Source organism: Juglans microcarpa x Juglans regia, chromosome 1D (assembly GCF_004785595.1).
Source record: "Juglans microcarpa x Juglans regia isolate MS1-56 chromosome 1D, Jm3101_v1.0, whole genome shotgun sequence".
Classification (NCBI taxonomy): domain Eukaryota; kingdom Viridiplantae; phylum Streptophyta; class Magnoliopsida; order Fagales; family Juglandaceae; genus Juglans; species Juglans microcarpa x Juglans regia.
In genome coordinates, this window is record NC_054594.1 from 6,573,973 (window position 1) to 6,597,908 (window position 23,936).

At 34.1% G+C, this 23,936-nt stretch overlaps 2 protein-coding genes across 4 annotated transcripts; both read left to right on the forward strand.

Moving 5' to 3' along the window:
* Positions 1 to 2,389: 2,389 nt before the first annotated feature.
* On the forward strand, positions 2,390 to 3,229 carry LOC121257581 (ethylene-responsive transcription factor ERN3-like). The gene has a single exon (XM_041158687.1). The coding sequence runs from the start codon at positions 2,390 to 2,392 to the stop codon at positions 3,227 to 3,229; it is 840 nt and encodes a 279-aa protein (XP_041014621.1).
* A 15,270-nt stretch (positions 3,230 to 18,499) lies between these two features.
* LOC121234775 (serine/arginine-rich splicing factor RS40-like) lies at positions 18,500 to 22,909 on the forward strand. 3 transcript variants are annotated; one of them, XM_041130883.1, is made up of 8 exons: positions 18,501 to 18,683; positions 19,173 to 19,327; positions 20,641 to 20,878; positions 21,068 to 21,180; positions 21,619 to 21,851; positions 22,049 to 22,303; positions 22,408 to 22,474; positions 22,604 to 22,909. In XM_041130883.1, exons 3-7 carry the CDS (start codon positions 20,854 to 20,856, stop codon positions 22,442 to 22,444), a joined length of 663 nt encoding a protein of 220 aa, XP_040986817.1. In that variant the 5' UTR covers positions 18,501 to 18,683; positions 19,173 to 19,327; positions 20,641 to 20,853; the 3' UTR covers positions 22,445 to 22,474; positions 22,604 to 22,909. The 3 variants fall into 3 exon arrangements, 2 of the variants coding, with proteins under 2 accessions (XP_040986809.1, XP_040986817.1); XM_041130875.1 differs by lacking the exon at positions 20,641 to 20,878 and having other exon boundaries at positions 18,500 to 18,683; XR_005934447.1 differs by lacking the exon at positions 20,641 to 20,878 and having other exon boundaries at positions 22,408 to 22,561; positions 22,636 to 22,909.
* The last annotated feature ends 1,027 nt before the right edge of the window (positions 22,910 to 23,936 follow it).

Sequence of the window (23,936 nt, forward strand, 5' to 3'; positions counted from 1 at the left end):
TTTATTTCTTTTACTAATATATCAACCTCGTTTTGTAATTGCAATAATCAATTAATCGTTTTAATTGTATTAGTCAGCATCATTATTCCATTCACATCAGTACGTATATAAGAACAAAAGAAACCTTTGCTCATGATCGTATTTATATATCATGCATGTCGATGATGATATGGATGCATAACCTGATCCAAGTACTCTTCTGTTCTCATACCATTATTATTGTTGCATGCAAGCATGCAGCATCCGTACTGTTGTTTTCCCTATATCATCAGCATAAATGGCCAATAAGATAGGAAAGAATGATATTGTCTTTATGTGATGAAAATGCCGTTTGGTTAGTAAGAAAATGACCAGCTAAAGTAGCAGATTTATTCAACTAATTCACTTCTCACGTACTACGATGACTGAGTCATTTCTTGATATCATCGACCATCGACGCATAATGGCGGAATTTGCCACCCAACATTAGCTAACAAACAACCTTCGGCATGTTGATAAGTCAGCAATTAACCTAAAGTTGGGAACATAATTTCTCATTCTATCGGTACATAACTTCTTAAAAAAATTTATAAGCCTAACTCATCTCATAAAATCGATTATATAAAAGATGATTACTCATTTCTTATAAATATGTCCAAGACATTGTTTACAGATAATGTGAGATTTATTTCTAAACACTTACTCCAATCGATTTTCAAAGCTTAGGGTTCTCTCCAATTCGATCTTCTTTTCTCTTTTGAATTAGGTTTACATCATAATTAATGGGGTTTTGAAGTCCCACCATCTCCTACGCGTGCATAGGCAGTTACCAATGGCTAAAGTACCGCTAAGGGTGGTAACTCAATGGTTCTGAAGTTACTTACACATGATGAGAGTTGAGACTCCAAGCATTTTTTTGCACGTGCCACCTGTCATTCTACATGCAGGTGCAGCTTGTGCGCAAAAATTCAGTTTGCATGCAGACAAATCAGCCACCTACACCTTGAGAGGAATGAAGTTTTGGGAATCAAAAGCCGCACGCATGACTCGGACTCGATCGATGCTGATTAGCAGGGACGTCGTCAAGACGGAGAAACAAATCTGCCTTAATTCCCCGTTAAACCCACAAAACTTTATATCAAAACAAGTTGAGAAGCTGATCATCACAATCAAGCTGCAGTACTGACACGTATTAATTGGTCAAAATCAATGGGCTATTTCATTAGGAAAATGCAGACAGCACAAAGGACACGGTACGGAGTGTTTGGAGCCCACCAATCATTCTACCTCCGAGTGCTAAATCCAACGCTCTCACCTTCCACGTCACAACCAACCCTATTCATTATTAAATTATACTCTCCCCCGCCGGACTTTTAAATTCCGATGGCAACGTTACAAACCCGTTTCTCGTTTCACTAGCTACCCGACGAACTCAGACCGCCTTTCTTCTGTCACCTTCTCTCTGTATTTTTCCATTCCCAAGCCGTTTTGGCTTTGGGTTTGATATTCAGCCCTGCCTTTCAGGCTGAAAGAAATTATCTAAATACAATTTTACACCTGAAATGTTCAGTTTATAAAAGTAAATTTAGATTAATATAATAGGTTAAAGCCTCGTTTGGTTACATAGTTCATATGAGATGATATAAGATGTTTTGTTGAAAGTTAAATAAAATATTGTTATAATATTATTTTTTAATATTATTTTTGTTTTAAAATTTAAAAAAATTGAATTATTTATTATATGTTGTATGAGAGTTTGAAAAAGTTGTAATGATGATATGAGATAAAATAATTTGATTTTATGTAACCAAACTAGCCCTAAAATTGTAAAACTCATTTTATTATAATGTTGATATAACATAATGTCGTTACATCAGTTTATGAATTTAGTTTTATGAGTTATTCTATTAAAGTGCTTATATGATATAATGTGATTTGAATGATTAGTTTTCTTACAAATCAAATCCTATCATGTAAATGAGATGCATGATGTATTTTACACATTGACTTTAAAATATAGTTTTTCGGTTTTATTTATTGCTCCTAACTCTTTTGGCATAATTTGGCATGCATGCACGCGTATCCGGCCAAAGGTGAGGCAATTTGGAAGTACATTATGCACACGGTTGACGATTAAAAAACTCATCAATGGAAGATTAAAAAATTTAGAAACAAACAAACAAACAATAGAGAAAGGCATATGCCTGCATTTATCATTTCTTCCAGTCTATCTTTTATATATATATAGTCACAGCTCGTCCCATCTAAGCTATATAGGCTAGCGTGTTTTCAACTTCACATGCAACAGTAAATCACTCCCCGTCCTAGACCTTACAGAACGATCCCAAAACCAGCCTGAATAGATTGAATTAGCTCAGTCGTCAAATTTTCCTCGTGAAGATCTGTGATAATGGCAGGAGCTGAAACCACAAAAATCACCATCGCCACCACCACCAACGCCAAGTTTCAATCAAGCAAACCGGCTGCTCGTAGATTTGTGGGAGTCCGACAAAGGCTCTCAGGGAGATGGGTGGCGGAGATCAAGGATTCGTCCCAACGTGTAAGACTATGGCTAGGAACATACGATACTCCCGAAGAAGCAGCTCGAGCATACGATGAAGCAGCTCGAGCCCTGCGTGGGGAAAATGCCCGCACCAACTTTGCAGTTCCGGTGAACCCAAGTTCGAACATCTCGGGGACTTCGCCTTGTAACGGAGAGCTGCCCTCGCAACCTGATGGGCGGCATGGTCTCAGCTTCTCTTCCTTGAAGGCTAAGTTGAGCAAAAATTTGCAGAGTATCATGGCGAGGACGAGTGACAATAAATCCTCAAAAAGTAGGGTGAGCGATCAATCAACTTTTGCTAAGATTTTCCACTTTAGAAATTACCAATACCAAGGTGGTCGTATGGAGATGAACAACGCTGAGAAAGCTGTGCAGCCAAGCATTATAGTTCCTCATATGGAGACTGAGCCTTCTTCTTGGGAAAGCTCGAGTGTCTCGGAATGCAGTGCTGAGTGGATAGGTTACCGGCAACATGGACTGGATTCGGACGGGTCGGATATTGGTGAAGTTAGTTTTGGTCGTGATCACGGTTTCCTGGACCAGATTGGGGGCTGGAATATGGATAGCCCAGAACTGGGTGTTGGTGGTGGTGAGGAGGAGGGTTCGAGGAGTAAGAGGTTCAAGGTTTCTTCTTCTGTGGTGGTGCCTCCAACGTTTACTGGATCCCCAAATATTGGTGAAATTTGAAGGCATTATTGGGATGGACCAAGATCTAATGTTGTATAAGACTTCTTTTTGGAAAGGTGCATGAGACTTGATCGGAAGTTTTAAAACTTCTTTTTCTCTTTTAGCAGACAAGTTTCTAAGAAAGTTACTGCTGCTGCTGCTTTCAAGTGATCATAGTTATGCCTAGAAAAGAAAGAAGGGGCGAAGAAGGGATGGTTGTAAGTTCTTAAAAACTCTGCGAGAGCGAGAGAGAGAGAGAACAATGCTTTGGAATAAACAATAATATAAAGACTAGACCATATATATATATAACAAGCTTATTGTATCATGACATGGCCAAGTTGGGTCACTTGCAATCAGGACTATGCTCATAATTATCGACAGGAAAGAGAGACAAACATATATATATATATATATATATGTTTGTGTGTGTGTGAGAGAGAGAGAGAGATTAACTACGTTTTCCCTTTTATATATAGGAAAGTTCCAAAGGAAGGCGATATTGTACACCTTGCGGACGAATAAATACTAGCATTCCAAAACAAGCTCTAGGGTAGGAAATCAAAGATTCTCTCTCAAGCTGCGAAAACAGTACTCATAAGAGTAGTAGCTAGTTCCATTCCTTCTTATGTGATGTCATCCACTCTTGTTCCTAAAGCAACAATAAAGAATCTGGATTCTCTTTTCTGTAGATTCTGGTGGGGGTATGAAGATAGAGAGAAAAAGAAATTCACTCCAAAATCTTGGAAGTCCATCTGCCTTCCTAAATCTATAGGAGGACTTGGCATCAAAAATATGTCTTCCTTTAATTCTGCTCTAGTTTCAAAAAATGATTGGTCTATTCTTAATAGACCAAATAGTCTTTGGAAGGAGGCCATCTCAAAAAAATACCTTGGTTCTAAAGCCTTTTTGGAAGTTTCTCCTAAAGCTTCCGACTCTCGGTTCTGGAAAAGTTTGCTTAAACATAGAGACTTTCTGAGATCTAGCGTTTGTTATCAAATCAATAATGGAATTTCTACTAGGCTTGGACTGACTCCTGGATTCCCACCATTTACAACTTCATCCCTGATCCAAACCCTGATAACAATCTTGAGCCTGATCTAAACATGCCTGTTTCGGAACTCATTCTAAAGGAACCAAGACGTTGGAATGTCCTTCTCCTCAATACTCTTTTCTTGAATCATTCCTCAAGAGAAATCCAAAAAATTCCTCTAGCCAACCATAATTATTAGGATGTTCAAGATAAGATCAATTGGATTCATCATTCCTCTGAAAAATTTTCAGTTAAATCAGCATATGCTGCCCTTGTCAAGGACAATAACCTTCCCAATCCCAACAATCAGCCCTTCAATTGGAAGATTTTATGGAAATTGAAAGTGTAGGATGGACTGAAATTATTTTTCTGGAAAATAGGCCATGATATCCTCCCTACCAAAGCAAAGATCAACAATGTTATTCATCTTGATGAAAATCAAATTCTCTGTCTGTTATGCAACACAGAACCAGAAGATATCTTCCATCTTTTCCTCAATTGCATTTACTCTAGAATTTTGTGGAGGCATTCTAAATGGCCAATTGACATCTCTTCTTTTTCAAGACAGCCCTTTCTTATTTGGCTAAAAAAATCCTCAATCCTTCAGCTGTTCTTAAAATCCTTGAGGAAGACTGTCATCCCTTCCAACTTTTTGCTCTCATAGCTATGGATAGTCTGGTTTCTCAGAAACAAGAAAATCCACAATCAGGTCCCTTCCTCTCCAACACCATTTTCCTTCATAGAGTTTGTCTCTTCAACTTTCCAACAACATTTAGCTGCTTGGGCAAATGTTAATGATCAATCATTCAAAATGGAAGTAATGCATCATCTAGCAGGTCATTTTCTCATCAGATTCGATGTGGCAGTAATGACCCAAGGATCTATAATAGCAGCCATATGTTGGAATGATTCAGGAGAAGTTATCTATGCAATTACTGATTTCATTTGCAGTGTTAGTCCAAACTTAAGAGAAGCTAAGGCAACCTTGATGGCAGTTACTGAAGCAAAAAGATTGGGCCTGCAAAAAATCTTACTAGAAGGAGATTCAAGCACCACCATAGAGGCAATATCCAATCCTGTTGTTGTACAAGATTGGATCATGATTCCAACCATAGGTGACATCAAGCATCATCTCCTTTCTTTCAAAGAATGGAAAGTTAGGAAAATACATCGTTCTATGAATTGATGTGCGCACAATCTGGCGCAATGGGTAGCGGCGACGCAAGCCTACGGCAACATCCCTCTAATCCAAATTCCTCCTTCTCTGTTGTTATTTCATAATGGAAAAGATCGACCTCTTTCATCTGTATAATTTAGTTTCTTGGTTTTAGACAATTTCTGATGTACTAGGGTTTTTTTCATATATAAAAATAGTAGTCTACTTGAGAGGGGAAAAAAAAGAAGTACTGGCATTCCAAGTCATTAAGAGAGAAAGTTGCGGGAGAGTGCAGCAATTTTTGTCAAAATGGTGTGTTCGTTATTTTTGTGAAACGATGCGTTTTGAAAAAAGCATTCATCCCATCCACGTTCTTTTGTTTGTGTTTTGGTGTTAAAAAATTGGTAGATTTTTTTTAGGTTTAAAATCCTAACTATAGATTTTTTGCAAGGTTTTCTTTTCCTTCTAGGTCATTTTCCATCTTTACCCCTTCCTAAAGGATCTCATGGGTCGCCAAAACTGGACTCCAACCATTGTTGTTATGTGGTCGATACTGTTGGCCTCAGTCTTCTCGCTTGTTTGGGTGAAGGTAAATCCTTTTATAGGCGGTGTTGATACCTCAATCGTTGCCCAAAATTGCATTTCTATAGATTGTTATGTCTCTCTCTATTGATGCTTCCCAAATTTTCCATCCAATATGATGATGATTTTGATTGCCACTTATTAAAGTGGGAATTGTTGGAGTATTGCATCACATTTAAGATAATATGGAATTAAAGTCCAAAGTAGAAAAGGCTAAGGCTAAAATAGGCAATACAATGTAATTAGTTAATTCTGTTAGTTTACATTTTCAGTATAAATATGATGTAATAGCAAACTTAGTTTAATACTTCTTTTCATTTTACTCTTCAATACAATTCAGAATTCCTTTCCTTTTCCTCTGTTTTCGAGCTCTGTCTTCATTTGATCGAGTTCTTATCATAGTATCAGATTAGAAATTCCGCACATTGATTTTCTGGAATTCGATCCATCCTCTTTCATCTTTTGATCATTTTCTTTATATTTCTTTTCTTCTCTGCATTACAATTTCTTCAAGATTTTGTAGCAATTTTTCTTCACAGCTTTATCTCTCGAAGTCTGTGATTCTTAATCTTTATTTCTTTCTTGAAATGGATTCTATCAGTTCTACCGATTCTATCACCACAAATCCATCAGATATTTCATCAAGTCCATACTATCTGCATCCAAGTGATAACCCTGGTGCTCTTCTCTTCTCAGAGATCTTTACTGGAGATAACTATGTTGCTTGGAGCCGCTCGATCACCATTGCTTTATTTGTCAAGAATAAAGTGGCGTTCATTGATGGTTCAATTTGACCTCCAAACATTTCTGAATCTGTTCTTCACACAGCTTGGTTGAGGGCTAATAACTTGGTACTTTCTTGGCTTATAAACTCTATTTCCAAAGATATTCGAAATAGACTGCTATATGTAAATTCATCTCTTGATCTTTTCTCTTTTCTGCTACAAATGCAACAATCAAATTATGTTCTAAAGTTTCTAATTGGTTTAAATGATTCTTTTGCATCCATACGAAGTCAGTTGCTTCTTTCAATTCTATTACCACCTATGGCCAAGGTCTTTTGCTTATTACTCCAAGAAGAAAGCCAGAGACAACTGACCAACTTAGTTCCTACTGAAACTCATGCACTGATGGTTAAATAGTCGAATCCTGCAGCAGACCAATACAGATTTTCAAAAGAAAAATCCAAGAAATCTACCCTCTATTGTACACATTGTGGATACAATGGACATACGGTGGATAAGTGCTTCCAGCTTCATGGATACCTTCCTGGGTGGACCGGACCGAAAGGAAAAAGAACTCATTCTGCTGCAATTGCAATTGATGAATTCTGTAATCAAAACAGTAATGAGTCTCACATGGTTTCTTTGGCTTCTGAAGATTTCAATAAACTACTAGCTATTGTCAATTCCTCTCAGTCATCTCAAACTCCCTCAAACACCTAGAATACATTAGCTTGCAATCTTGTTACTTCCTCTCAATTTTCTGGTAATTCTTCTTGCAATTTAGTTTCTTCCACTTCAAAATCCAAATGTTCTTGGATATTAGACACTGGTGTAACAGATCATATGATATGTTCACCCCTATTCTATTGTTTTCCTCCTAAACCAATAAATGCATCTATAACTCCGCCCAATGGACAGATTATACTAGCTACACACATAAGAACAATTTGCATTTCTAATAATCTCTTCTTGCAAAATGTCTTATGTGTACCATCATTTACCTTTAATCTTTTATCTATTTCTAAGCTAACCAAAGATTCTAATATTTCTTTGTCTTTCTTTCGTACTCATTTTCTTTTACAGGACTAATCAATGAAGAAGATGATTGGGATTGCATTTGAGAAATAAGGCTTAAATTACTTCAGTCCTGCTTATGCAAATTCTAAAACTAATCCCACTCATTTTTCTGCTGCTTCTCAAAAGTCATTGGACTTATGGCATTACAGATTAGGCCATGTGTCCCTTTCCAGACTTTCTTCTCTTAAACATCTCGATTCCTCTATCTCTATGGATTGTCAAAATGTATATGACATTTGTCCCTTAGCAAAGCAAAGAAAACTAACATTTCTTGTATCACATAGCAAGTCTAATAAAATGTTGATTTGATTCATTGTGACATATGGGATCCATTTGGAACTATTTCTTATTCAGGTTATAGATTTTTCTTTACAATTGTTGATGATTTTACACGTTGTATTTGGGTTTATATGCTTAAAACAAAATCTGAAGTTTCATTCCTACTTAAAACTTTCTGTAAAATTATTAAAACATAGTTTGACATTATTGTCAAAGTTATAAGATCAGATAATGGACCTGAGTTCATTCTCACAGATTTCTACCATAAAAATGAAATTTTACACCAAAGAAGTTGTGTAGAAACCCCACAGCAAAATGACACAGTTGAAAGAAAACATCAACATTTGCTTAGTACAGCTAGGGCTTTAATGTTTCAAGCAATATTCCATTATCTTTTTGGAGTAACTGTGCCCTCACAGCAGCTCATATTATCAATATGATTCCTAACCCTCTTCTTAAAAATAAAACTCCCTATGAAATGTTTTTCAATAAAACACCAAAGCTTGCTTATCTAAAAGTATTTTGTTGTCTTTGCTTTGCTTCAACACTTCAACATCACAGACAAAAATTTGATCTTAAAGTTGTCAAATGCATATTTCTCGAGTATCCCTTTGATATAAAAGGCTACAAAGTAATGGATCTCCATACTAAGAAAGTCTTCATTTCCAGAAATGTTATATTTCATGAAAATATTCTTCCTTTTACAGCTGTATCAACTGATCCTCAAAATCACACTTTTCTATTCCCTCCATCAGAAAATCCATACAGCTGTGATATTTTCCATAGTAATCCAGTTGCTAATCAATCCGTGTCATCAAATTCACATATTGATAATGACCATAATGATGACCATCAAAATCCTTTTATACCTCAGAACAATCAGATTTCCAACAATCCTCAACAACTCAGAAAATCCACTCGACTTAGACAAGCACCTCATTTTTTGCAGAACTATTATTGTAGTCAAGTTTCGTCAAATGCAGCTCCTTCAACTTCTTCTGCTGATGGTTCTAGAAAAGGTAATTTCTACTCCATTTCCCCTTTCCTTTCTGCAAATAGACTTTCATCATCTCATAAAGCATTCTTTGCTTCTATCACAACTTCATTAGAGCCCAAAACATATAAACAGGCTGATCAATTTTCAGAATGGCAGAAAACTATGAAAAATGAACTTAATGCTTTAGAGTTAAACAAAACACGGGAGCTTGTTACTTTACCTAAACATAAATAGACCATTGGTTGTAAATGGGTGTTTAGAATCAAATACAAAGCTGATGGAACAATAGAGAGACATAAAGTAAGATTAATGGCAAAAGGTTACACTCAACAAGAAGGCTTAGATTTTTTTTTGACACCTTCTCACCTGTTGCTAAGATTACTTCTATTAGACTTCTACTTGTTGTTGTTGCAATTAAGAATTGGCATATTCATCAATTAGATATGAACAATGCATTTTTACATGGTGAACTACATGAAGAGGTTTACATGGATTTACCTCCTGGACTGCCAAATCAGAACAACAAAGTTTGCAGACTTTTAAAAAGTCTCTGTGGTCTTAAGCAGGCCTCTAGACAGTGGTTTGAAAAACTGTCTACCTCTCTTCAGCTATGGTTTCTCTCAAAGTAGCTCTTACTGTTCATTATTCATCAAAAAGTCAGCACCATCCTTTATGGCATTGATAGTATATGTCGATAATGTATTATTAGCCAATGATAGTTTACAAGATATTGAACTATTAAAGAAGTTTTTAGATGATCAATTTAAAATTAAAGACTTGGGGCCATTAAAATATTTTCTTGGACTAGAGGTAGCAAGATCTCACACTCAGATCTCTCTTTGCAACGAAAATATGCACTGGATATACTACAGAATACTAGCCTAATTGGTTCCAAACCTGCAGTATTTCCTATGGAATCCAGTCTTAAACTGACTATTGATGATTCAAAACCATATGAAGATCCATCAGCTTATAGAAAATTGGTTGGCAGATTGTTATACTTAACAATTACCAGACCAGACTTTGCCTATTCTGTCCAAGTTTTGAGCCAATTTCTGGCAAAACCGACAGTCAATCACCACAAAGCAGTAGTGAGGTACTCAGATACTTAAAGGCTACTCCTGGACAAGGTTTATTCTTCCCTTCATCCTCAGAACTTCAGTTGAAAGCCTTCTCAAATAGTGACTGGGCAGGCTGCATTGATACCAAGAAAAGCATAACAGGTTTTGCAGTGGTCTTGGGAAATTCTTTGATCTCATGGAAGTCTAAAAAGCAGGCCACCATAGTCGATCCTCTGTTGAAGCAGAGTACAGAGTTCTTGCAACTACAACTTGTGAAATACAATGGTTAATCTATGCACTACAAGACTTGCAGATTGATCACTCTTAACCAACACTCTTGTATACAGACAACAAATCTGCTATGTCCATTGCCACAAACCCAATACAACATAAGAAAACCAAGCACATACAAATTGATTGCCATTTAGTTCGAGAGAAGCTGCAAGAAAAGCTCATCAAGTTGTTTTACATTCGCTCCCAGCTACAGTTGGCAGATATACTCACAAAGCCACTTGGATCATTGCCTTTTCACTATACTCTTTGCAAGATGAACATTTTTAACATTCATGTTCATCTCGAAGGGAGTGTTGTAGTATTGCATCACATATAGATAATATGGAAATAATTTCCAAAGTAGAAAAGGCTAAGACTAAAATAGGCAATACAATGTGATTAGTTAATTCTGTTAGTTTACATTTTCAGTATAAATATGATGTAATAGCAGATTTAGTTTAATACTTTTTTTCATTTTACTCTTCAATACAATTCAGAATTCCTTTCATTTTCCTCTATTTTCAAGCTCTCTCTTCATTTGATTGAGTTCTTATTAGGAATCATGCATAGCTCTTTGGTGAGTGTTCCAGACATATTGATGTAAGTTTTGGACAAATACAGACCTTTTGAGTGCTAGATAATCTATTTACGAACTGAGAAAAATATTTTCTTTCGTGAGTTGAAATTCTACAGAGAATGAGATGCCAAGAAAGCACCTGTCGAAAAAAAAAAGAAGAAAATAACGCAACAAATGCAATAGGATCCAAATCCCCGACATCCTCTCCTTCTACGGCTGCGACGTCATCGGTGACCCTTCTTTCCCTTCGTGGCCGCCACTATCCTTCCCCGCCAAGGTCTTCGCCTCATGACAACTATAAGGCTGCAGATTGTCTACATCATCGCAGTTTTGACACCGAGGCCGCACCGGCAAGGTTGCTGCATAAAGTCGTTCCACGATCCGATCCCTACAATGCTTGAGCTCCCCACCGTAGTCCGAAGACGCCACTGTTATGGCAGTGTCTATGAACATCAACACGTCAACCCATATCTAGGAATGGGAATGGAGCTGACATGCTTGTGGGAGACGACGTGCAAAATGCCAAAATCCTCTTAGTCGCATTTTTTTTAATCATATAAAACAAGCCACACCAACAAGCATGCATAAGAGGGTGCCCGAAGTTATCTGTATACAGAAGAACTGTTATATATATATAAACATTAATTTAATTAATATAAGCCATCTCACTTCTGTTGAGCTAAAGTACTTTATGGTATATGTGATAGTATACATGGCAATAGTTATATATAGAACGATTCTAATTAACAAAAACCTAAGGAAACACACATTGGTTTTAAAGCTGATCAATATCACTAATATCTTTTAAAATTCTTCCGTCCAAACTTTAAGTGGATTTTAGAGATAAGAGATAAACACAACATAAGAGTTATATAATATTTAACTAAAAAGAATAAGTATTTGTGACGAGTTACATATTAGTGACGAGAATTACTATTTACAGCGAGAATGAACTCATTTTTATAGAAAATAGTCATTTTAATTCGTAGCGTATTATAACTAGTCATAAATAAGCGATTTTCTTAAAATGACTTTATTCTACCAATATTGTTGTCTTCCAAATAGTATTAAAATGTTGTATGAATACATATTTTTCCCCTTTCTTTCCAAAATTCACTTAAGAGATTTTAAGGGATTTTAATTAAGTTTATGGTTAACACTTGAAAGAAGAGTTTGGTACAAACCAATTAGGACCCATTTAGGAATACAACTGTTCTTATATATTCTCAAACTATTTTACTAGTATTCACTATTATTCGTAAACTACTTCACTATCATTAGATATTCTCAGCTATTCTCAATATCCAAACAGCCCTTAGAGTACCTTTTTTTCTAAGAAAATGCTCTCTTTGAAGTTTACTAGCTAGCACCCAACATTTGATTTTCACCCAACATGATGTAATCTTGAGGAGCTTCCATGCCTTTTGCTCCGATCCCCTTTCATTCTTTCTCTTCATTTTCTAATGTTCAAACTTTCTCTTTCTTTAGATGTTGTAGTTCAAATTGTTGCGTTTTGTTGTCGTCCACCACATACGCACTTTGCCACGACCATCATCTGTTTCATCCACCTACCATCTTTAATTAGCCTTCACAGCCATCTTGTTGGCTTGTGAGCCATATACACCACAATAAGCATGTGTGAGTCTTATGTTGTCGGAACTTAGGCCATGCACGTGCTTGTGCTAGGATTGATGTTTGCTTTTGCCTCCTTGACCTCAAGGACGTAGGTGTAAAGACCTCTAGTCACCACTTTGAATCAGTCACCTATAGTCCTTAATAAGGCTGATTCGTTTAGATATAAAAGTATTGCAAATATTAATCTATAAATAGTAGCAAAATAATTTGTGAATTGTAGTAAAATAATAGCAAATATTTTGTTAATAATAGTAAAGCAGTATGAGAATATCTGAGAATAATTGTGTTTCCAAACAAACCCTTACATCAATCTTAATTTCCAAAGAATTGAAGCCATTATTAAGGTATGACCATTTTTTTTGCATAAGTTGAAAAGTTATGGGACTGAAACAAACTCTTTGATTCTATTTTCTGTTTATTTTCTTTTCCTCACATTGTAATAATTGTTTTAGACTTCTAATAAGTAGGGTTGTAAGCCAATCGGTCCGAACCGGAGAAACCGACCGGACCGGACCGGACAGATCGAATAGGAAAATATATATTTTTAATTTTTAAATATATTATTTATATATTATTTTATATAATAATTATATAATTAATTATGTAATTATCAATTAACATATCACCAATTCACCATTAACTAATTACTAACATCTACATCTATTGTCTAATTAAAGTTATTAGATAATTTTTTTTATAAAATATCTAAGCTATAAGTAATATAAAGCAATTACAAATATTATTGTAAATTGTAATTAACTAATGTATGATATCAATTAACTAACATATCACCAATTCACCATTAACTAATTACTAAAATCTACATCTATGATCTAATTAAAATTATTAGATAAAGTTTTTGTAAAATACCTAAGTTGTAAGTAAATATAAAAGAATTACAAATATTATTGTAAATTGTAATTAACTAATGTATGATATCAATTAACTAACCTATTACCAATTCACCATTAACTAATTGCTAACATCTATATCTATGAACTAATTAAAGTTATTAGATAAATATTTTGTAAAATACCTAAGCTGCAAGTAAATATAAAGTATGTATGGACGGGGACCTATGGATAATTCAATTATTTATGCTTCATATACAAAATGTAAAATGGTTAATATAGCTCATTATGCATTAACTATCATAATACATTGACATACTCTAAGTTAGTAACAAATTAGCAATTAATATCATCAATATAACTATAATTAATTATTTTTTTAATGAGTTAGTTACATAATCTACATTAATAATTTTAATTTAGAAATTTAAATAAAAAATTTATTAATTTATTTGGAAAAAAAAAAGAAAAATAATAATAAATAATTGGGCCGGACATACTGGACTGATATGTACCGATCCGGTCCGGGGAAAATGATGGACCAAAAATTTTCGGTCCATCATTTTCCCTAGACCAGACCGGCTGATTTACACCCCTAGTAATAAGGGTCTTGCAAAGACAGTATGTTTTGTTTCTCACCCCCTCATTTTCTATCCTGCTAATTGATTTGTTCAGTCCAATATTATTTTGCATTTTTCCTATTTGTTTGGTGATAATACATGTGGGTTTGTCACTATAAAATTCTTAAAATGGGAATAACTGTATATCTATTTTGAAACTTATTTCCAATGGGAGCCATACGGCCATGATTACTCCTTGAACCGACCTTTTTCAAGTTGTATAGATTAATTTTATTATAAATTTGATGAAATGTTTGATGGAAGGTTTTAAGATCCAAGTAATCCAAATAATGAAGGGGCGAGAGATATTGAAACAACAAGCAAAAATTAAGAAGACAAACTAAAAAAGAAGAATAAACAACAAAAACTCAAAAAAGTATGAAAATATTGTCTCTACTACTTGCGAGTTACTTAGGGGAGGTTTGGATAGTGAGTTGAGATGATATGAAAATTGAAAATTGAATAAAATATTGTTAAAATATTATTTTTTTAATATTATTTTTGTTTTAGAATTTAAAAAAGTTGAATTATTTATTATACGTTATTTAGAAATTTGAAAAAATTCTAATGATTAGATGATATGAGATGAGTTGAAGGACTTCTTGTATCCAAACAAAGCCTAGCCAATACTTGTCCCTTGTGTGTGGATTTTCTAGAGTTTCTCGAAACCATCAATCTTAGTCATGGTTACTTAATAATTGTATTAATTAGGATCTAAACAAAGTAATAGTTTGGCGCTTCCCAAAAGATTAAAAATGATAATCAATGACTAATATATATATGCTAAGCAATAATGTTGATGAATTTACAATTGGAATTACTTGACAATTTCTTTTTTAATGAAGGGATATTTTAAAATTCTTTGGATGCTTATGACTATACATTTCAAACCAATTATACCACATAATTTTTTTAATTAAAGGTAATTTTAAAATATATTTGTGGATGCTTGTGAGCACCCCATAATTTGAAAACTAGTCCTCTTTTTGGCTGTTTACGAGAATTAGAATGCATCATTTTCTTTCCTCCTCTCTATGCTTCCTACTTCTTTTGATATTGAGCTTCCTACCAACTTGCAAAAGGAGTTTGGTAAACGAGGCCATTGACTTGATTGGAATTTAGTAAGACCTATTGAGTTTACTGAAACCTTAGGTGGATGATAAGATCAGTTTGATTGGAACGTTTATATTAATTATCACCATTTTATTCTCTCCTGATGTAATATTAAATGACGGACAGATTAATTACTGTCTTTTTATAATTTTTTTTATGTGACATCAAATGATTGAAAATATATTTTTTACTTATATGCTAATAATTTTGATTCGTTATCACTAGATGATAAAAGGACGATAATATTGTTGTATTTTTATTATTATCTGATTTATGTTATAACCTAGAGACCACAAAATGAGTACAATTGAATGGCAACAATTTGGGTTAATCTTACTCGTTCAATACGACTTTCTAATTAGCTATAAGAACCAAACCTAAATTTAGATTTGATTCCTTATACCATTTTTTAGCAATTATATATTTTCTTGATTTAAAAAAAAATGATTATGGACTCTTTAAAAAGGAAATGGATTTTTTTAATATTTTTAGAAACTAAATACAAACAAGACCTAAATTAATCAAGGAAGATGGTTATAGTGATTTCCATATTATATAAGTAATAAGGTCCGGATTCCCCAACCTAGTTTTGCTGCACATAAGCTGTCATGGGCTTATATGTTAATACACTACTTCTAGCTAGTGGGATTCATTATAATTTAAAAATAAAAAATAAAAATAAAAATAAAACACCAATAATTTTTTAACATAATTGATGTGGAAAGTTTCAACATGATTAATAGTGTGCTGGGTGTGTAAAAAATAAGGTTTCTAAATAAATTTTCTCACCCCTAATATTATGTTTAGATAAAAGAATTTGAATTTGGATCTCAAATCATCCATGATTTTGGCCTCTTTATGTATGACTAAAACTTATGTTTGTCACCCAATCATAGCTGAAATAAATGCATTATGGAGTGCATTAGAATTATGTTCTGAGTTAAACTTTTCAAGTGTGAAATTTGAAAGAGTTATTATTCAAGCGATAAATAGCAAGGAATATCAGAATTGACAATGGTTTGGACAGCTTGTGAAAGATGCTAGAAAAGTCTTCCAAAGTGACCAACATGGAAGTTACAACCTATTTTTAGAGACAAAAATTCTAAATACAAGCCACACGCTCTTGCACACTACTTAAACTTTTTACCCTCATACTTAAATATACATTTCATTCTCCCCTTTCTCTGTCCTCTTCTTCTTCTCCCCTCCCTCCCCTCCCCAGTCCCCTACTCAATCTTCTCCCCATCCCCTTCTCCTTCTCTCCTATTTCTCATTTTTCTTTTTGCTCCGTCTCCTTCTCTTCCTTCTTTTTTTCCTTCACGTCACCATCACAATCTCTAGAGAATGAGATTTCGGGATCTAAAGTATGACATTTTAAGATCTAGAGCTTCAAGCGGAGGTTGATCTTCTTCTTTCTTGGAAAAATTTTGGTTTGAGTTGTGCTTCAAACGAGAGAACAGAAGGGTGAGTTGGGTTTGTTTGAGTCATGCTTCAGAATTTCTTTCATTTTTTTTCCACATAATCAAGTGTGTCGGGTGTATTAAATTTCGGGATTATTGTGTAGCGACTCTTTTAAAGAAGTTAATAGCAATGTTTTGAATACCGTGCCAGATGTCGTACCAGTCAAGGCACTGGAATAAAATATTTCGATACTAGTACCGTTTTGTGTACCGTTTCAAAATAGTCAATATATGAATAAATTATATATAAATATATATATAAATTATATTCTAAAATACTAGTCTATATATGAATAAATTATATATAAATACATACACATATATAAATTATAAATGGCGGTCAGTACGAAATATATGCAATATCTATACCGGACCAGTGGCCAATACGACATATTTCGACCACACCAACTAGTATGGTACGGTATTTGAAACACTGGGCAATAGAGCTGCTCACAAATTGGAAGAAATAGCTTTAGATAATAGTAAAGAAGTTGTATGGATGGAAGAAGGTGCATAAATTCTCAAGAATGTAGCATTTATTAATATTAACTATATGTACACCAAAGCTAATCCCAACAATACCTAAAATAATTTTATAAGAAAGGGACACGTGACAATTTTTCAATTTAAACTTAAAAAAAATGTGTTTGTCACATGTTTAGCGGGCATTTAATCTTAGATTATTCCAATCAAGTTTGAAGGAAAGTTATACCAAATCAATTACGATGCAAACAACATCATTCCTATGTACCCATTCCATTTAAGAGACATGTGTCAATTTTTTAACTAATTACTTAATTTGGAGAAAAACCCTGGCATTTCTAAAAATATAGTTTTCGTTCTTTTTAAGCTTAGTTTTTCTTTATATAATTCTCTTTTATTTTTCGAAGTTTTTAGTTTTGGTTTCTAAATTTTTATATAGATAAATTATGTTTCATAAAGTGCGTAAGCGCCACACACTCCTTTTAGAGAATATAAATAAATATAAAATTTACATAAAAAAATTAATTTTTAATAATAGACTCCACTCTTTTTAAAAAGAATATGTGGTAATTGTATAACTCATAATTGTATCTAATATTACTTTTATATATATATATATATATATGTGTGTGATATGGAATGAAAATGATAATACAACTTTATATGTATAAAAAACAAAAAAAAAAAAAAAGTTAGGAATTCAAGGAGCTTTAGATAATGTCTTGTTTGATAGAAACCTAACGGAATAAAAACATTAAAGTCAAGAAAGTGTTCTTTACATTAAAATAAAAAGAAGTTAAAAGAAAAAGTTATTGGATCACGAGTAGAAATATTTTGTCTACAAACAAACTTATAGAATATAAAAGTTTTTCGTGTAATTATTTCTGCATACTTTTGTGCATTTTGTTAATATAATTGGCTGTGTCATTTTTTTAATATAAAATAATTATTTTGACCAATCATATTACTGGAGTACACAAAGAGTATATAAAAGTGACTGTATCTAACAGAATTCTATATCAATTATATATTAATATATAAATTTATTTTTGTAAGATCATTTTATAAATGTGGTACTTCTCTATGAATTATGTTGTATACTTGAAAAACATTTTACTTTCATTTCAATATACTAATGCGAAATTTTTTTATTAGTCACTTAAAAAAATTAATTTAAAAAATGATGGATAATATTACATCGGGAGGACAAGGGTCAAGGGTGTAATAAGTATAGTAGATAACATTTTCGTTGGATTATTATTTATCTCCCAACTCCGATAGGAATGGGATAAGTCCTATGACCAAACACTGCTCGAGTGTCGATTATAATGCTTCAAGCGATGGTACCCACAGGTCCAATACTCGGGAAACTACTACTAGCCACTAGGCAATTCGTTTTGAGGACGCCGTCGTTTTAATGACTACTTTTTCTTTGGCCTCCCGATTCCGCTGTATCCAAGTAGTCTCGAGCTCCAGAAAAAAGACATATCTGAATACAGTTTATCCAATTACCCCTAGGGTTTCTCTGAGACCTCCGTACTGAAGCTTCATAGGTATGAAAACGAAACCTTTTGTTCGGTAATATTAACAGATCCGACTTTTTTTCTCAGAATTCTAACCTTATTTTTGGTTTATTTTCATATTTATTTTTGTAATTTATGATGCATTCGATTATATGTTTCAAATGAAGGTTCCTCTTATCTAAGATAAGAGTTCTCAGGTTTTTCGTTGTGTCGATCTGTTTGCTGTTGATTTTTTGTTATTTGGGTGAAGTACTGATCAGCATGATGGATGTAATGATTTCTTTTTTCTCATTTTTTTTTGATCGGTAATCTTTTTTTTTTTTCTATTGTAAAGAAATCGTTTTTTTATCTGTTTTAAAAATTTGTTTTCATGTTTTTTCTGAATTTACTTTTCATGAATAATTTAGGTTCTGCATTACAATGACAGAGACTAATGTAACAGTTAAGGTTGATGAAGCTCCTTTTGAACATTGGTTTGACAAAACTACTCATATACTTCCCTCGTCTTTTGTGCACCAGCTTTTCATTAAAGGATTATAAAGAGTTACTCGGTTGGGACCTGATGAATATGAGGCCCATCTTTTGCGGCAACATTGAATTTGATGCAAAGCAGTCTGATGTTGAGCGACTTTTCAGAAGATATGGCAGGGTTGAGAGGGTGGATATGAAGTCTGGTAAGTTATTTTTCTACTCAAGTCATATTTTGTTTTGCTTTATATTATGAATAATGGCTAATTATGATCTATCCCGGGCTCTTATGTACATTTTATTTTTTTCACGTGTGTGGATGTTGAGTTTTCCTTGAGTGATCCAGCTACTATAAGAAGTGAAAGATTCCTTGGGCTACTGGTGATGGTGATTTTGTTGATAACAGTATGATATGCTTTTAAGCTACAATGTATATTTGCTTCTTCTGGCTCTCTCTCTTATGTAGATTAATGTGATGATATCTGAAACAGAATTATTAATAAGTTATCCTTATATCACATATTTTGTATGAGGGAGTACAGATTGAAGTTTAAATGCATGTTATTCGTGCTTTGGATAGTTGGATTGATTTGGATAAGTATGGTAGAATACAGATATTGGTCAACAAGTAAGTCCTACAGCAGCTGAGAAGTCTAACAGGGACTATTGGCCTCATATAAATGTCGGAGTGCCTAGACACTATTTTGAGCTTCACAACTCAACGGCAAAAGTGCCCTCTTATGTTGAGTCATTTTGGGGTTTCAACATGTTTAAGAAAAGGTAAAATAGCATACACCCATCGAAAATGATCAGATTAATTCATTGACCCTTTTCGTATTTCGTTCACGGCAGCTAACAACAACACAAACCAGTTATGTTGTTGACTTATTTCTTCTCAACTGGGTCGGTTTTATTCTCAAATTACTTTTTGCTACTTTATCAAAATATTGGCATGACATAAATGCCCTTTTCTATCAGCTGAAAATTTGTAATATGTGGTTTAAGGGAGATGGAGGTTGAGGGTGCACACATGATGGAACATCCATGCCAAAGAATTTGTGTTTCTTTTTGTTTTTTTTAATTGAGAGGTATAACCTTAAAAGAATGTATATAAAGTCATCTCTTTAAATTTTTATGTAACCCGTGATTAGTAGCTATTAGAAAAAATAGCTGATTTTTTCTATAAGTATTAATTCTTCATTAATAAGTGCAAAACAAGTACATTGGAAGTATACAATAGAGACGCCCATCCAGAAGAAGAAAAAGATACAAGAAAGTCGTGTAGGTTTAGCCCATTAAAGTCTATGGAGATAGTCCAAGATAAAAGTGTATTGATAAAAAAATGTTTTGAGCTCCTCAAACATCCTTTCACAATCCTCAAAGATAGCTGATATACAAGGGGGTCAATTTTATTCGTTAAAATCGTTATTTTCAGATGGGTGTATATGTTATTTTCCCTCAAGAGAAGCAAGTTTCATTGAAGTGTAAACCCCCATACTCAACCATTTCTTTGGCGCAGGATTACTTGGAATGTCCATGCTCTTCTTGGATGGATGTGCTTCTCTGCATTTCTTTTCTAGCTTGTGCCCAAGCTCATCTTGTATTTTTCCCGAAGAATTAATCTGATCTGCCCTAGCCCTGCCATCCTACACTACCTCAGATACCATTGCTTTTTCATTCCTCATGATTTTTGCTCAGTGTTCAGTTTCCGACACGTTTCAACATAGAAATCATGATGATTTTGCAGCCAGTGGCAGGTGTTGTGTTACTTCCTGACAGTTTTTTTAATATACAAATTTTTTGAGCTTGATGAGTCAAACACTTCCTCATTTTTGAAACTATTGCTATGAGCAGATTTTTTTTTTTTTTTTTTTTTTGTCTTTTGATAATAAGTTTATATAACTGAAATTGTCCTGCTCTGGTTTCTTAACATTCTGGCTGTATAGGATTTGCTTTCGTCTATATGGAAGATGAACGAGATGCTGAGTATGCAATTCGGAGACTTGACAGGACAGAATTTGGTCGAAAGGGCCGCCGACTTCGTGTTGAGTGGACCAAGGTGATTTAATGATAACATGGATATGTAATAATTTTATGATGTGTGCATTGTATACACCCTCTCTCTCTCACACGTGCGCACATACACGCACACAACATATAGAGACATGATTACATATGCAAGCATATAAGATATACTTGACCTTTTTTTGTTAAATTTCTTTTAATACCTGATTGATTGTGTATTAGATCACCACAGAAAACTCTACTTCAATATATATGATGCTTTTGGTGATTTCATCGCTATATAATACCCATCTATGCTTGTCCATGCACTTGTTGGTGTTGCATTTTTTTTCCTTCACTTTTTTCTGAATCTTTGAAGGATCTTTTTTTTTTTTTTCCAATCCACATATTGTCCAAAACATTTCCTTGGGCAAGTTTACTCCTACTCCTAGTGTTGAACCTTCAAACTTAATTAGTAAACTTTTTATTTCAGCACGAGCGTGGCATTAGAAGGCCCGGCGGTTCAAGATCTTCAGCTAATGTGCGACCATCAAAAACCCTGTTTGTCATTAATTTTGATCCAAGTTATACCAGGACAAGGGATCTGGAGAGGCACTTTGATGAATATGGGAAAATATTGAACATAAGGATCAGAAGGAATTTCGCATTTGTTCAGTATGAATCACAGGAGGATGCTACCAGAGCATTGGAGGCAACAAACATGAGGTTGTATTTCCTTCAGCGAATCCCACGTTGCATGGACTACCAGTGTCTTTGATTTAAAAACTTTCATTGGAAATGATTATAGTATATATTTTAATCAACCCTCTGGTGTAATTTATTTTATGAGTGCCTAACTTTTGTTCCATTTTATTTTCAAACTTGTTCCATGTTAACTCTGCTTTATTTGTATTTGAGATCAGTAAGTTCATGGATCGAGTCATTTCAGTGGAATATGCAGTTCGAGATGACGAAGAGAAAAGAAATGGGCACAGTCCTGATAGAAGAGGCCGAGACATGTCTCCCGATAGGAGAAGCTATGATCATGGGCGATCCCCAAGTCCATATCGTAGGGATAGGGCTAGTCCAGACTACGGCCATGGAAGTTCCAGACCTGAAGCAAGAGGAAGTCCCAAGTACGACAGAGTCGAGAGCCCTGTTAATGGGAGATATGACAGGTTCATCTTTCTCTGATACTTGTTTTTCTGTGTTTTAGTTCTAGCTATGCAGCCTTGTATTGATACTTACATTTATGGCACTTGAATTTTGATTGACAATGCAGCCGTTCGCCCCCACCGCGGGGAAGATCCCGTTCCTGAACAGAAGAGAGCGGCAGATCCAGTCAAGTGGTTGGTTGGCTTGCTTTTTCTTTCACTTTGTAGCCAGTTTGATTGCAGATATTGCAGCTCTCTGCTTGTTATTTCCACATTTATATGGTAATTGCGAATTTCCTTCTGTTTTCCGAATTGATAAATTAGGGGTTATTAACTACTTGTGGTGCGGACACCATATACAGACCACTGGTTACATGTGGACACCAACGCTATTGGAAAGTTCAGCCAATGACTTGGATTGAGAGCAAGGGGTTATGTTATTATCTAGTTAATGGTTCGTGTTGTTGGCTTTTAAGTCTTTGGGTTATGTTATTTTGAACTGTGTTAGTTCTTTTAGTGGGCTGTTGACCCAGGTGTGACTAGGGTTAATTGGGGTTTACTTCCTTAAACCTTTTTTTTAATTCTTGGGAGACTTTTTGATAATAAATTTCTGACGGTAGAGTTATCTTAGTTCATTGCTTCTTTCACTTCTTTCCCTTTCTTTTATGCTTCCATTTTAATTTCTTTAAGGTGTGCTGCATCAACCTGGTATTGGTATGAATTTTTCGTGTTTGGTCTCTCTAAGTACATAACAAATGATAAAGAGATGAAAATGGGTGGGAGGAAGATTGGGATTTGAGTTAGAAGTACTTTTTTTATTATGGGATACATAGAAACTGTACGTGAAATGCATATTTTCTCTCTTTTGTTCACAGAAAAAGTTGTGAACCTAGTTGGTGTGAATTTGCGTTGGTTCATTAATCTTTAATTAATCTGTGAGACAACCAGATTTTTTCTACAATGACAAGGATGATGCTGAAAGTTTGTTTTTTATTGTATTTTTCAAAATGTTGAATTTAAATTTTGAAAAGTTAAAACACCTTTCTGGCTGCACGCAACGCCAAGACCAGCCCCGACACGTCTTGGTTTTCTCGCCCAAAGTGCCTTCTCTCCATGCTTTGCTCTCTCTTTAATCATTTATTGCAGGCGCTTCTGTTCAGTAGACCGCAACCCAAAGTCAAAGCCCCTGCAAAAATTAATGAAGAGTAGTAAATTATTTACAATTCACCTCACTTTATCTTATTCATAATTATAATTTTTTTAAATTTTTATACAAAATATAATAAATAATTTAATTTTTTTAAATTTTTATATAAAATATAATAAATAATTCAATTTTTATTTTATTACGTACAAATTATTTCAAATCATTTTTAAATTCAAACCAACTCATTAGTTTGCAGTTTATCATTTCTCAAAATTAAATACCAAGGAATAAGTAGGAAGGCTTAACATTTACCATTTCTTTTGGACACCAAGAAACACGATTTAATGAGTAAAAAAATATGATTTGATGAGCACTATTATAAGGGATTTCATATTTGACGTGACAACATAACATTATTCTTCCAGTCATAACATTCCAATCATATTTAATTTTCATCTTCTTTATTGTATTAGAAAAATATTACTTCCCATACACTTTTTACGAGCCAAT

Bases quoted from the DNA above. Each gene is read 5' to 3' on its own strand.
- LOC121257581 (XM_041158687.1), top strand. From the start codon at position 2,390: ATGGCAGGAGCTGAAACCACAAAAATCACCATCGCCACCACCACCAAC.
- LOC121234775 (XM_041130875.1), top strand. From the start codon at position 19,216: ATGAATATGAGGCCCATCTTTTGCGGCAACATTGAATTTGATGCAAAG. The intron at 21,181-21,618 runs GTGATTTAATGA...TTTTTATTTCAG, and splicing joins TTCGTGTTGAGTGGACCAAG to CACGAGCGTGGCATTAGAAG. The intron at 22,304-22,407 runs GTTCATCTTTCT...TTGACAATGCAG, and splicing joins GTTAATGGGAGATATGACAG to CCGTTCGCCCCCACCGCGGG.